The sequence below is a fragment of the Nyctereutes procyonoides genome, unplaced genomic scaffold (assembly GCF_905146905.1).
Source record: "Nyctereutes procyonoides isolate TBG_1078 unplaced genomic scaffold, NYPRO_anot_genome, whole genome shotgun sequence".
Lineage (NCBI taxonomy): Eukaryota > Metazoa > Chordata > Mammalia > Carnivora > Canidae > Nyctereutes > Nyctereutes procyonoides.
The window spans coordinates 147,297-162,792 of NW_026575157.1; the positions used below are offsets into that span (position 1 = coordinate 147,297).

General features: G+C 38.4%; 1 protein-coding gene across 1 annotated transcript; it reads left to right on the top strand.

The window, feature by feature from the left end:
• Positions 1–740: 740 nt before the first annotated feature.
• RBM11 (RNA binding motif protein 11) lies at positions 741–14,043 on the top strand. Its single transcript, XM_055313825.1, has 5 exons — positions 741–892; positions 4,941–5,103; positions 6,439–6,511; positions 11,140–11,236; positions 12,756–14,043. Exons 1-5 carry the CDS (start codon positions 797–799, stop codon positions 13,041–13,043), a joined length of 717 nt encoding a protein of 238 aa, XP_055169800.1. The 5' UTR covers positions 741–796; the 3' UTR covers positions 13,044–14,043.
• Positions 14,044–15,496: the final 1,453 nt, after the last annotated feature.

The following is a 15,496-nucleotide window of genomic DNA, read 5'->3' on the forward strand; positions in this document are numbered from 1 at the left end:
AAAAAAAAAAAAAGAATTCTTTAATGGTCGTGGGCTCCGGATCTCACCTATGTTCCAAGACTTCATCACCCTGCAGCCATCCTCAAAAAGTCTGGCTTCAGTCCCAGAAGTTGCTATACCCTTAGTAGTGTTCCTCTGTGGAGGCTCTTTTCTCAAAGTCTGCAGATGCCTTCCAGGCCCACCTAAAACTTCGTGCCCGTTTTCAAAGACTCCTCTAGGACGCGCTTCCGAGGTAAATACACTTTAACTCTAGGACTCTACTGTACTTCACATCCACACCCATGCATGCATGGATTTTTTTTTCTTTTTTTACAAAGTACTTCATACAGAATATAAACCCAAACTCCTGAGGATTTACTCATTCACTCTTTGCAAACAAACCTTCCCCTATTAGCCTGCAAGCTCCAGTGCTGCAGCTAGTAAACCTTAAAAGCATCTCTACAGACATTTTACTGAAAATGTTGATTGAATAAATCCAGAGTCAATTAATAGTGCTGTGGCTAGGAGGATGGAAGGCAAATCCACGAGAAGAAGGGCAAAGCCCGGAACGCGGTGATCTTGCCACCCTCCCTCGCTGTCCTAGGGTCGCCGCGGGGACCCGAACTGTGGCGGGGCTGTGGGCGGTGGGCGGTGGGCGGGGCCCAGGGGTGCGGGGGCGTGGCCTCACGGCTTCGCCCCGCCCCCGGCGCGCGCGCTCACGTCGCCGGCCCCGCTCCCCCGGTCCGAGCGGCGCAGAGAAGCGACGAGAGGGGGCGCGGTCTGGAGGCCTCCTCCATCCTTGGCGGAGACCGGAGGGATGTTCCCGCCTCAGGAGGAGGCCGACAGGACGGTGTTTGTGGGGAATTTAGAGGCCCGAGTTCGGGAAGAGATTCTTTACGAGCTGTTCCTTCAGGTATCGTGGGCGGGGGGCGGCGGACGGGCGGGGAGCGGCGGCCGAGCGGGGAGCGTCGAGCCGGAAGCGCAGCCCGCGGGGCGGGGCGCGGCGCACCTGGACCCTCCGGAGCGCGGCCCCGTCCTCCCTGCCCCCCATTCTGTGCCTAGGTTTATCATTTAGTTCCGTTTAGGCTCGCCTGCCCTAGGTGAGCAGCTGGTGGTGAAGTGATGTAATATGCGCCCCATCCCGGAGCGCACTGTCGAGCCCTGGGGGGTGGGGGGGAGCGCCGTCGTGGCTCCCCCAGCCCCCAGCCCTGAGTAAGGGCTTCGCGGAGGCTCCCTGGGCCTTGGGTGTCTCCGGCAAAAAGGAAACCGCTCTGTCGCTGCCCTCCTTCGGGTAACTAGCACGCTCACGCCTTCCATCCAGCCAGCTGATTGTATAGACGGTAAAGTGTTGCCCTGTACATCACTTGTCCCCACCCCACCCCCAAGCCCATTCCTGTGGTGGGCGTCTTTGCTCCAGGATAAGTGCGATTTAACGATTCAGACAGCCGCATCATGACTAGGACCAATGGATTCCCTGGGCAGTTCCCTGTATTTCATACCAAGAGGACCTTTTGGAAACTTTTCGAGACTCCGGACCTCCATGAGTAAGCCTCCTGTCTCCTGTAAACGCTCACCTTTGTATACACCAAGGTGTCCCTTCGAAAGCGATGGACTCCTCCAGCCAGCCATCTGACCGTTACGTGGCAAACCCAAAGTGAGATGCTGAACATAAAAAATTTTTTTTAAGTTTTTATTTTTTTTATTTATGATAGTCACACAGAGAGAGAGAGAGAGAGGCAGAGACACAGGCAGAGGGAGAAGCAGGCTCCATGACCAGGAGCCCGACGTGGGACTCGATCCCGGGTCTCCAGGATCAGGCCCTGGGCTAAAGGCGGCGCTAAACTGCTGAGCCACCAGGGCTGCCCCTAATTTGCCTTTTTTTTTTTTTTTTTTTCGTGACTTGGCCTTTTTAATCTGCTCTGATAGTTGTCTTTCCTATAGTTATTTCCCCCAATATCATATGAAACTTATCACTTCTAACACCAAAAAAATGTAAAGAAAAAAAAAAGGAAAACAGAAAGAAAGAAAAAACTTTATAGTTCTTTTTCCCCTGAAGGTTTCTCTCATGGACGAACCTCCAAAAACGGAGAGGAACTGGTGAGGAGGTTGGGGATAGGCACACAGGCCCCAAGGCCTTACTTACGTTATTTCTAGTCAGTAGGAATTGGATTGATACCAGCTGCATGGATCTACAAGATACATAGGTAGATAGATGTTATATATATATAATACATATATGTATAATCTTCTCTCTTTTTTCTTAAAGATTTTATTTATTCATTATTTATTCATGAGAGGCAGAGACATAGGCAGAGGGAGAAAGAAGCAGGCTCCATGCAGGACTCAGATGCAGGTCTTGATCCTGGGAGTCCAGGATCACATCCTGAGCCAAAGGCAGACACTCAACCACTGAACCACCCAGGTGTCCCAAAATCTTCTCATTTTTTAAATAATTTCTACCTAAAGAAAATGTTCATTTTTTAATAGATCAGGCAGCCAAGCATATGTTTTTATTTTTGCCTAGATCCTTCTGTATTCTGGAAGGATTTGCTAAAGTGAGGTGTCCTTTAGAAAGGCTTTTTAAAACACGTGAACTTGGTCTTCAAAAAAGACTAAAAGATGATGAGATTGTTACTGCAAACAAGTCTTGTTGAAATTTTTATTTTTAGAAATGCCTTGGTGTGGGACGCCTGGGTGGCTCAGCAGTTTAGCGCCTGCCTTCGGCTCAGGGCGTTGATCCTGGAGTCCCAGGATCGAATCCTACTCTGGGCTCCCCGCATGGAGCCTGCTTCTCCCTTTGCCTGGGTCTCTGCCTCTCTCTCTCTCTCTCTCTCTCTCTCTCTCTCTCTCTCTCTCGCTGTATCTCTCGTAAATAAATAAATACAATCTTTAAAAAAAAAAATAAATGCTTTGGTATATCTTCAGATTTGTAAAATTCAAAACATATTTAAAGCATATTCTGTTTGTGATTTCATACATTTAATAGAACAGTACTGATTAAAATTAGTTTTATTGTATATATTTATCCTTTTACTAGTTTCTTTTAAATTTCTGATTATCCCTTGGAAGTGAGAAAATCAGGTTTAATATCTTTGTACTTTTGACTAAGAAGTACTGAAGTACAGATTTGGAGGAGAAAGATGATGAATTCAATTTCAAATATGTTGAGTTTGAAGAACAGTCACACAGAGGTATCTTAGGAGGCATGAGTGTAAAAAATAGTTGTCTTGAGGAAGTGGTCCTTGAAGCCAGAATGGAGAATGAGCTAGTCTCTGGGAAAGCAGAAAATGAAAAAAGATTGAATCTTAAGAGTATCATTTTAAAGATGATAGTGATACAGGAGAGTTTGGTTCTTGTCTCACAGAGTCAAAGAATGGATCTTGTGGACAAAGAGTGAGTAAAGCGATAGAAGTGTATTAAGCAAAGATACGGAGAAAGCTCTCAGGAAAGGGGTCCCGACAGCATTGCCACTGAGGGCTTTTTGGCAGGCCTTTTATTGGGAACCTAACCAGGGAACCCAAGGCCTTTAGATGTCTTTGTGCTGTCTCAAGTGATTGACATATGGCTGTTTTGGGGTCTGGTGAATCTCTGCGATTGTCTGGTAACCATTAGAGAGGGATACTACATAACATTTTGGAGCTAGGGAGCCTGGGTATATTTTTTTTCCCCCCTGTTTTTACTGTCTTACCTCTGTTTTCTTGGGATGGGTAGGAGCCTGACTCTGGACCATTCAGTGTCCTTGGGATTTATGGGAGCCTGACTTTGGGCCTTTCCCTTCTCTTTCCCTGCCTAGCCCCATCTGTCCCTAACTCATTCCTACATCAATAGTAACATTTTTCTTTAGAATAAAAACTACTTTTAATTTATTTATACAACTCTACAAAGAAAAGTAATCATTAAAGTAAACGATTGAAAAGTATGAGCCATTCTCCATTAAATCTTAGTTCATAATTCTTTGTGAGTGCCTTCTGTAATCATTATGGGGGGGTACAATTTTTTAGTTGTAATTAACACTTTTTTACAATATTTGACTCAACGTTTTTTGTTTTCTCTTTTTAAGATTTTATTTATTTATTCATGAGAGACGCAGAGAGAGAGAGAGAGGCAGAGACACAGGCAGAGGGAGAAGCAGACTCCATGCAGGGAGCCCCATGTGGGATTCGATTCCAGGTCTCCAGGATCAGGCCCTTGGCTGAAGGCGGTGCTAAACCGTTCAGCCACCTGGGCTGCCCTGACTCAGCGTTTTTACTCTCTTTTGCAAATTATAGGTTATATTATCAATAAACCTGAATATTTTCAATTTTTTGTTTTATTCCTTTACTAGTACACAGTGGAATAATATTCTCCCGTTGTTGAATTTAGAACCTTTCTAATTTTTCACTCCTATAAATAATATACCTACTTAAAGTCATAAACATAATAAAATATTTTTCCTTTGGGAATATTTACCAAATGGGATTATTAGATCAAAACACATGATAAATTAATTTCTCTTACCAAAATTTTTAACTTTGACAGGAAAAAATTAGGCCGTGATACAGTATAACAGTTTTTTAGGCTCAAATCAACATCAGATTTGTCACTAAAGTTTATTTTTGAGTTATACACAGTTAATACGTATGGAAACAATGTAGTATTTTATTCTTAGATTTAAATGCTCTTAAAATTGTTTTTGTTAAGCTTAACTAGAGGGTAACATATTTTTTCTTTTAAGATTTGGAACTATTACCTAAAATTTTCTGTTGTTAACACCATGAATATTTCCTTGAAGAGTCAAAAAATACCAGAAAGTGTAATGAAATATGATATTTGCTGTTAGGAAAATGCATTATTCTCATAGCTACATAAAGCAATTATTGTTAACAGATTTTTCTTAAGTCTGAAGTTGATATACTTGATTTATCTGAATGTAAAAAAAAATCTTTAGATTTATGAGAAAATAATTTTTAAGTTTCTTATAGGCTGGGCCATTAACCAAAGTGACTATATGCAAAGACAGAGAAGGAAAACCGAAGACTTTTGGATTTGTCTGCTTTAAACATCCTGAATCGGTGTCTTATGCCATAGCTTTGCTGAATGGAATTCGTTTATATGGAAGACCAATTAATGTACAGTATCGATTTGGTAAGTCTTGCCACTGATGAATCTTCTGAGTGTGTTTTGTTAATGGTGCTGTTCTCAGAGGTGTGAACATTGTGTTTTCCATATAATGTAAGACCAAAAAAGTGTTCCTGTCATCTCTATTAAGTTTTCTTAAAATGCAAGTAGACATTTGTAATGTTATATTATCAATTAGTATTGCTAATCCTATAGCATCTTTTCTGTATTAAAATTTAAAATGTCCTATCTTAGTACCACAGCCAGCAAGTAGTTATAATAGTTGCTCTTGGCTGTTTTAAGCAAATATAAATGAATTGCGGACATACAATTCTAGCGTTTTATACATCAAGGCTATTTGCTAATCTTTTTGTCATTGCTAATGTGTTGTATCAAATACCTGCTATTTAGAAGATGGAGTGAGTGCCTTAGCCATTCTCCTGGGAACACCATGCTCTACATACTGCCCTGGATTTAAGCCCCTGCAAGAGCAGCTAACTAAAAGCAGCTGCAGAGGGACCCTCAGTAACTGTAGAGGAAAGCTTCCAGGCATGAATGACCTCAAATGCCTTCTCCTACACATCTGCCAAAAACTGATGAGATACCAGAGGACATTGTCCTAGTACTCTATCCTTTTCATATTATGAGAGGCTGATAGAAGTGATGCTTATGGTTATGGTCCAGTGCTTGTGATGCTTACGTTGCTTCCCTCCCCTAAATGATTCAAGCTTATTGATTTTTCCCTTGTTTTTTTCTTTTTCCTCTCATTATACAAAAAAACTATAAGAAAACAATACCTCATTGCAAAGGAAAAGGGTTTCTCCTTGTGTTTCTTTTATTTACTTTTTTAATGTCTTTGCAAAGGTAATTGGCTATATCATGCTTTCAAGTACTGTTTGGTTAACTCACACTGGTGCAATGGGCCAGGATGTACTACGTTCTGATGCATCCCAGCCAGCTGCTAAGCATCCCCTCTGTAAAGTCGCATCCACTTTTGCCAGTGTAGTTTAGAGAACTCATGCATTCCACACAAGATGCAGATAACATTGATTTTTATCATTGTTAGTCTGTAGAAGAACACAACATCATGTGTCTTACGGTCTTATGTCAATATCATTCGTCTGTACAGCCATCACTTTGGCCAAACTTGGTTTATAATTTAGTCATTTGTATTAGTGTAAACAATCTATAAATATCACTTGTGAGATCAAAGATATATATGAATATATCTTTGCATTTTATATGACTAAGGAATTTTAACCAATACTATATCTTTTAAGGTTTGGAGTGTTTTATGGTTTAACATTAGAACTCAAAAAAAATTGTGCCATTAAGTAATCTGTTATTCTGTTTCTTCTATAGGGAGCTCTCGCTCTTCTGAACCAGCTAACCAAAGTTTTGAGAACTGTATTAAGATAAATTCACACAGCTACAGGTAATTAAAGATATTTTTTCAAAAAAGTAAAGCAAATAACTATGTTCTTATTACAAGAAATAGTTTTTATATATTCTGAACTGGGATCCCTGGGTGGCGCAGCCAGTTTAGTGCCTGCCTTTGGCCCAGGGCGCGATCCTGGAGACCCGGATCGAATCCCACGTCGGGCTCCCGGTGCATGGAGCCTGCTTATCCCTCTGCCTGTGTCTCTGCCTCTCTCTCTCTCTGTGTGTGCCTATCATAAATAAATAAAAATTAATTAATTAAATAAATAAATATTCTGAACTATTGTAAAACCTTACTATTTAGACATGGGATTAAAATTAGGCAATTCACTTTTTTCTGAAACAATGAAAAGTGACAAAATATTTTGATTTAAAGTTCAGTTTTAATATTTTCAGTAGTAGGGTGGGAGAGATTTATATTTCTAGTGTTCTTTATGGTTTACCTTGTGCTTTTCATAGATGTTAAATCACTTAAGCATCCAAGGTGTCATTGTGATGGATCATAGAGATGCTATTATCCATATCTTATACTTGAGTAAACAAAGATGCAAAGTTAACTAATTTTCAGGGTCATAAAGATGAAAAAGTGGTAGTTGCTAGGCTTCAAATTAAGCCTTCTGACATTAAGCCATTGTGCTATTTATTGTACTACTCTTTAGAACTTCTTTATGGTAATTTTCCATATATTCTAAAATTTTATATTGGCTCATTTCTTGATGGTATAGCAGCCTCTAAGGACACTGTCAGGCAAACTGTCCCAGAGGTCATGGAACAGAAAGGCTCTGAAACAGAATTGAAATGTTCAAATCACACCATTTATTAAACTAATTTAGAAGAAACAGTGAAAAGCAACAGGAAAGATCCTGAATAGGTTAGCACACTTAGAATTGGGTACAAGTGGGCCAGAGGACCAGGATGCTGTGTTCTGGTTATGCTAATACTTGTGTGCCATGTCTCTCTCTGCCACATCAGCCTTCCTCACTGCTAGTGTGGTTATGAAGGCTAGATTTGAGGTTTAATAAGGGTGGGCATTCAGGTGGAAATTTCTTGGAGCTAATCTCACTCCCTTGCTCTCTCAAAGAGACTTATGGGCAATATTCCTGACCACAGAAGTAACTTCCTGGTTAGTCTGCCAGATGCACCCAGATTTTATTTTTTGAGACAGATCAAACACAAGAAGAGCAAGCAAGCCAAGGGTGACATGATGAGGACTTGGTGTTTCTTTCCCTTTTTTGTCTCTAAGTAACACTCTTACATATTCCATCATATTAGCTATTGAATCTATCTGTGGCATGTCTGACAGGATACTAACTGTTGGGCTGGCGAGACTGGGGACCTCAAAATGGCTGACCGGAGGCCAGCAACCTCCCGATACCGCCGCCTTGCCGCCCCACCCCCATCTTCCCACTGATGCCGCCTTGCCGCCCTACCCTAATTTAGCTTCCAAAGACCTGTAACCTTTGCCCTAACTGGAATGCCACCCAGCTCCCATCTTCCCGCCGAAAAATCCTTATAAACCCCCGCTGCGGTTTGCCTGGGTGCGACTTCCCGGACTCGAGCCTCTCTGGGTCACGGAACCTTGCCCGGGAGCGCTCCCCATTAAAGCACTCTCGAACCTACTGCCTGGCTCTGCTGTCTTTAATTTTCTCCACCCATTTAAAAAAAAAAAAAAAAAACCTAACACTAACTTATTTACTATGTATATTCAATATATATTATAAATTATGCCTGTATCTCCCAAGTGATTTGCTTAATTCTGTCCCTAACAGTTTCATCAGTGTCCCAGAAACTACTAGCTTACTTAGAGTTTATTACGAACATTTTATCCATCTTCTTTGTTTTTGTCCTCTGCAGCAGAACCAAATATTCTCATGTAGACTAACAGTAACCTAAATTATCTCTCTGAGGCATGAGAGAGTGTCTCCGAGGACTGGCAATTGCACAAGCTTATCTATTGGAGAAGTACTGCAAAACCGCTAAGCCATTAGGGCTGCCCAAATTACCTGAATTTAAATCTTGCTTCTGCCACTTTCTTAATGGTATGACCTTGGACAAGTAATTTCACCACACTATAGCCTGTCTCTAAAACAAGGATAATACCTTGAAGATTTTTTTTTTTTTAAGATTTTATTTATTTATTCATGAGAGACAGAGAAAGGCAGAGACCTAGGCAGAGGGAGAAGCAGGCTCCCTGTGAGGAGCCTGATGCGGGACTGGATCCCAGGACCCTGGAATCATGTTCTAAGCCAAAGGCAGACATACACTCAACCACTGAGCCACCCAGGTGCCCCAATACCTTGAAGATTATTATGAGAATCAAATTTTATAATACATTCAATATATTTAAAATTCTGGGCACATAGGAGGTATTCAGTAATACTTTCAGCCAATATTACCAAAAAGGAGGGCATGATTTACCACGTTGATGGGAGACATACTATAGACTCATGAATTGAGCCATATATATGAGAGCCTCTTCTCTTTTACTAGTGAGGAAACAAACCTCATTTTTCTCAGGAATTAGGAAGAAATCTGTTTGACAGAGGTAGAAAAATAAGCACTATAAAATGTCATAATTCTTATTCTATACTTATGTTTGACAAACTAAATCATCACAAATTCTAGGGTAGAAAATCAGAATTATTGTATATTCCATAGTACTGCATTTCATTGGTAATACTTTATTTTCTAGTATTTGTTATATTATAAAGGATGAATGAGAATAGGTTATGGTGTCCCAGAAGCAAGGTGCAGAGAAAAATGGTGTACATGTTGTATCTTTAATCTTTCATAGGTCTTTCTTGGAAAAGGATTTTTTTATGCCTTTATTGCCTTTATGCCTTCTGATTTTAATAAATGGTTCCTGTATTAGTTTGCTAGGGATACTGTAACATAATCACAGAGAGGTACTTAAGCCATAGAAATGTGTTGTCTCACAGTTTTGGAGGCTAAAAGTTCAAGGTCAAGATGTCCATAGAGTCCATTCCATCTGAAGGCTATGAGGAAGAATGTTCTGAGTCTCTGCCTTAGTGTTTCCTGGTTATTTGGTAGTCTTGATATTCCTTGGCTTATAGATACATCACCCAGATCTCTGCTTTCATCTTCATACGATGTTTTTCTGTGTATCCCAGTCTTTAAATTTCCGCTTTTTATAAAGATAACAGCCCTATCGGATTAGTGGCTCATCCTACACCAGTATGACCCTCTTAATTAATTACATCTGCAACAACCTGGTTCCAAATAAGGTCACATTCTGAAGTATTGGGGGTTAGGACTTCAACTTAGAAATTTTGGAGTGATACAGATAAGCTCATAACTCTTGCCGTTTTACGTGTGATTCATCTCTAAATGAATGCCCTAAGATTCACAATGGAAAGATAATGGTTTTAGAGAATCTGCAGCTGTTTTCATAATGATGCTCGTCTCACTAGTTCTGCTTCTGAGGTCACATCTGCCCCACTCTGATTTCTTTGCACTTTTTGTTTCTTTACTGTCACTTACTCTACACACACCTCTGGTCTCCTCCAAACTTGTCTCCAAATTAGACAGTTAATATTTTTCCCCTTCTTCTCCCTGAAAAATCTTTCATCCTTCACATTCTTACTTCCTACATACTTCTTAACCCCATTGGTACATGGAAGATGCCCTTTTAAAGGTTATCAGGAACCTTCTGAAAAATAATTCAGTAGCGTCAGTGCTTATTCAGTTTACTCTTTTATAACAACAAATACTAATTCCTTTTTCTTCCTTAGTGAAATTTACTCTTCCACTGGTTTTGTTTTGTTTTGTTTTTCTTCCGCTGGTTTTTGCGATGCTACTCTCACCACTCGTAAATGGAATCTCCTATCCATCTGACGGTTCCCTGTTGTTCACCTGCCCTCATCTTTGCCTCTACCTGCCTGTTTCACCCTTTCCCACAGCACATCTCCTTTCCTAAGGATTAGTAGTATTCACATTAAAATTGTGGAATGCTGTGGAGAAAGTAGGCAAGTGAAGGCTAGCTACAGAATCTAACTAGTAATTGTGGCCTGAATTTATTAAACATCTTCATAGAAGCAAATATTACACTTATAAATGAAAATTGAGCTCACCACAGTTTTTAAATTAGAGATTTTTGTTATCTTAATTCATGTGTGAAACAAATCTGCAAACATGACTTTATGGTAACATTAGCAGTCCACTTAGGAGCATAATTTTTATAGTTAAATAGTGAAGATACCTTCAACAATAAATTAAGGAAAATTTTTATATCTGTAGAAAAGTGACTGTGCCCTTTGTGATTACTAATGACTTGGCTTTCTTTGCTCTCTTCATATCTAAGTGTCTTTTTCTTTATATACATATAACATTGTTTAACATTTTCCTGTCAGAAAGTCAGATGTGACTCTAAATATTGAGATTTCAATAAGTAGCAATTAATAAGACTTAAAATACTACTTATGTCACTATATTATCAGCATAATATCTGATTATTTGTGTGTATGTGTTTAAAGTTAATCTTAACTGAGGTGTCTTAAAGAGGTTTGTAATTATAAGGAGGTTTTTCCTTTTTTATTAAGGAAAAAGGGCATTTGTGTGTAGGGATTTTAACTTTTTATTAATTTTTCTTTTACCTACCCAAAGAAATGAAGAAGTTGTGGGCAGAGCTTCCTTTCCCATGCAGTTCTTTCCAATAAATACTGCAGCTTTACCTCAAGGATATTTTTTCTTTCAGAAGATGGTAAGTTTGATATGCCTTTGGTTCAATATATAATATGATACAGACTGTGATGGAACTATGGTTCTCAAATCTAAGCTTGAGGTGAAGGCAGAAGCTGCCCTGAGCATTGTCCCCCCAGTGGCAGGCAGTCTGCTCTAACACAGTCCTCTTCAATCGCACACCTAGTATTTTAGCAAGTGTGTCAACACAGAAGGGGTAGATGGTAATGATGCTGTACCATGGTCCAATAAAATGTAAGTAGAGAGTCCTCATTTAAATTTAAATTTAATTTAATTTGGATTCTGAGTGGTAAATTACATTATTTCCAAAGACTCTCAGAAATAGGTTCTGGGCTAGAAATCATAATTATAGTCACAATAAGTTAAAGGGGAACTTCAGGAAAAAAAATTTTTTTTTCCAACTCCTCATTTTATACATAATAAATTGAGGTCCAGGGTTGTTAATCAATAGGCCCAACGTAATATAGTTGTTAGTGACAGATATGGGACTCTAATACAGGTATTGTGATTCAGGGTGTGATTGCTGTAAACATCCAACATATATGTGAGCTTCAGATTTCTCAAATAGCCATTTTCATTTTGTAAACATAAGGAATGGAGAATTTAACTTTTGGGAAAATTTTTTCTTAGTTATAATGAGATATTTAAAAACAACCAGTTCTTATCCAAAACTGTCATTATCCTTCTTCCCAGCATTTTTTATCCATAAAAGAGATGAGAAAAACGCTTACACACACATACACATGCACACAAGTTCATGATGTTTCTGTGAATCTTTAGTCTACTTTGAATAGTTAGAAATTTGAGTTAAAAACAAGAGAGGTGTTCTCTATCTTAATTGTTGACAAACATGCTACATACCCTAGTGTGGCCATTAGCCACATGTGAAACTAAGGAGCTGAGTTCTTAGTCTTATTTAATTTTAACTTTTATTAAAATTTAAAAGCAGATAACTTGGTTCAGTTATTAGAATATTTTTAAGAATATTTGCAAGAACTTGAGTATGTGAATCTGCTTTTTCAGATGTAAATTTTTGGTAATCTAAATTCAGATCCAGTGTTTTCAGTGAAAATGTAGCATCCAAATTGAGATGTGCTATAAGTATAAATGCACATCAAATTTCAAAGACTTAGCATGGAAACGGGAAAGTAAAATATCTCATTAATTTTTTACCTGTTAATTATTTACATGTTGAAATGACAATATTTGGGATATTTGGAGGTAAATAAAATACGTCATTAATGGCATCTATTTCTTTTCTATTTCTGTATCGCAGCTACTAGAAGATATGAAACTGTGTGTTATTGGATTATATTGTATTACATTTCTGTAAGGCAGCATCTGTATTGTAGTAAGTTGTACACGACCTTATAGGAAACTATCACAATTCTGTTGAGAAAAGTCACTGTCCTAACAGGTGGTTTAGTTGGCTTGTAGTTATTTGTATAATGTGTGTAAACTGTTAACTTTTTCTTTAACATTTTGAGCTTGTTTTGGTAATGATTGACTTTTTTCTGCAGCAGTGGCCTGCGTATAATCCATCCCTCCAGCTTCCTTACTATGAGATGGCAGCATCATTTCCTAATAGTACAGCTGCGTCGTCTTCGCTAAATTGTGTTCCAGATCTGGAGGCTGGACCCAGCTCTTATGAACGGACTCACCAACAACCCAGTGACCCTGATCTTTATCAGACAAATAAACGAAAGCGGCAAAAACAAACCAGTGACAGTGATAGTAGCACAGAAAACAAGAGAGGAAATGAATATAGCCAAAAGTTCCGAAAGTGTAAGAAAAAGAAAAGATTTTAGCCTTATGTTCAAGTGAAATTTGTCTGCCCTGGTCTTCATTTTCTTTAAAAAAAAAAAAAAAAAAACCTGTATTCTTCTAAATGACCAACTTTGTGGCTTTCTTGTGTTTTTTGAAATATATAATTATCTAATTTGCTGGTTTTATGTGAAATGACAAAAATTTATAAATAATATGTAGTACTTTTTGTAATGGTATTTTTGACACATTGTCAACAAGAAAATACACTCTGAGTTGTTATATTTTAGTATGGATTATGAAATTACATGGAATTATCAATCAGAAGTCACTTATGAGCGCTTATGATAAGGTACCATGCTCTCCTAGACTGTTGCCTGTCCGGAGTGGTGGATTTTCTGAATGAAGCTAGTGTAACTATTTAGGAGTTACATGTTCCTAACAAAGACAAAAAAACAGGCTTTAGTTTCCTTTATGAATAACATTTTATTTTTTATGTCCAAATGTGTTTTTTCTGAGCCTTATTTTCCTACAGGTTTATCTCATAGAATGAGGATATGTGACAGTGATACCAAAGGAAAAATGATTATCATGGGACTAGTTTTTAGGTCCTTCTCTTTTTATATGATGTATATCAATAGGAATACCTGCCTCTTCACTTCTTGCTTAATTGTATGAAAATTAGTTGGCTATGACGGTATTTATTATCCACCTCTTTTGCCAGCTGGGTTTGAGATAGTATATCTGACATACTTAAATCTTGATAATGAACAATAAATAGAATGGTATTTCATTAATATATGATACTTAATATTTATTATCAAATCAGGTTTCCTGTTTTGGTTCATTTATTTTTAGAAGACAGAATACATGTAAAATTAATGGTTTATTTGGACATTTTGTTAACTTTGTAGTTCATCATAAGCTAAAATGATGGAAGTATTTGTTTACTAAAACTAATTAAAAGAATCCTGCAACTTCATTGGGAGGTACCCACCCACTTCAGTAGAAAAAGCTATGCTTAGATAATTCCTCTGCAGTTTGCATGGCACTTTATAGATCTTTGTTTAAAATAATAAAGATATTTTTTATCAAAATGAATTTAACTTTTGATTATAAATACACAATGCAGTAGTTTTAAATACAAATATTAATCCATTTCCACCTGATGAACATGAAGAATTAATTACTGCTTGATACAGCTTGATCCAAATATACTGTGTGTTCCTGAATATTCCTTTTTTTACCTTCACATTTTTGCAATTTATTTTTTTATTTTTTTATTTTTTTACATTTTTGCAATTTAAAAACATTAACTTCACCTCAGCCTTTTCTTCAATTCTTTTTTTTTCTTTGTAAGATTTTATTTATTTATTTGACAGAGAGAAAGTGTGTGTGCACCAGCAGGGGTAGTGGCAGGCAGAGGGAGAAGCAAGCCCCCTCGGAGCAGGGAGCCTGAACTGGGTTTCTGTCCCAGGACTCTGGATCATGACCTGAGCTGAAGGCAGACACTTAACTGACTGAGCCACTCAGGAGCCCCCTCCTTTTTTTTTTTTAATTCTTATACCTATAGTTCACCTTAGCCCTACATTATTTAATAATGATCAGCATTATAGAAAACATGTACATAAGAAATGTCTCTCAGCAGTTTTTTTTTTTTTTTAAGATTTTATTTATTCATGAGAGACAAGGAGAGAGAGAGAGGCAGAGGCAGGCAGAGGGAGAAGCAGGCTCCATGCAGGGAGCCGGACATGGGACTCGATCCTAGGTCTCCAGGATCATGCCCTGGGCCAAAGGCAGGCGCTAAACCGCTGAGCCACCCGGGCTGCCCAGTTTTTGTAATATTTGTAAAAATTACCTTGAAACACTGTTACATGAACTGAAATCTTAGAACTGCAAGTAAGTCTTGCAATTTCTTCCATCACAGGCAGGAATTACCCTGATACCAACTTTAAAAAGCCAATTTGAACCAACCAGAAGGCAAATACACCTATGTGCCCTTGCTGTCTCATTGTTAAAAAATAAACAACTTTCTTTAAATGTTACTATAATCTATAATCCTATATAATTTTAAATTATCAATTTTCCCGGTACTATTTGAGTTAAAAATTATATAAATTATTTGCCTTAGAGGGTTTTATTTTACCGATTTTAATTCTCCATTCCCAAAATCTAGTTTATGCATGTACACGTCCTGTTGCAAATGCTAGAAGAAGCCTGTAATTGGAGAAAAAAATTAGTTATCTTTTATTCTCATATTCACTAATTTTTTTATTTATTTATTTATTTATTTTTTAATTTACGATAGTCACACAGAGAGAGAGAGAGAGAGAGGCAGAGACACAGGCAGAGGGAGAAGCAGGCTCCATGCATCGGGAGCCCGACGTGGGATTCGATCCCGGGTCTCCAGGATCGCGCCCTGGGCCAAAGGCAGGCGCCAAACCGCTGCGCCACCCAGGGATCCCTCACTAATTTTTTTAAATGAATTTTCATAATG

Coding starts and splice junctions, on each gene's coding strand:
- RBM11 (XM_055313825.1), top strand. CDS start 797: ATGTTCCCGCCTCAGGAGGAGGCCGACAGGACGGTGTTTGTGGGGAAT. Junction 5,104..6,438: donor TAATGTACAGTATCGATTTG/GTAAGTCTTGCC, acceptor TTTCTTCTATAG/GGAGCTCTCGCTCTTCTGAA. Junction 11,237..12,755: donor ATTTTTTCTTTCAGAAGATG/GTAAGTTTGATA, acceptor TTTTTTCTGCAG/CAGTGGCCTGCGTATAATCC.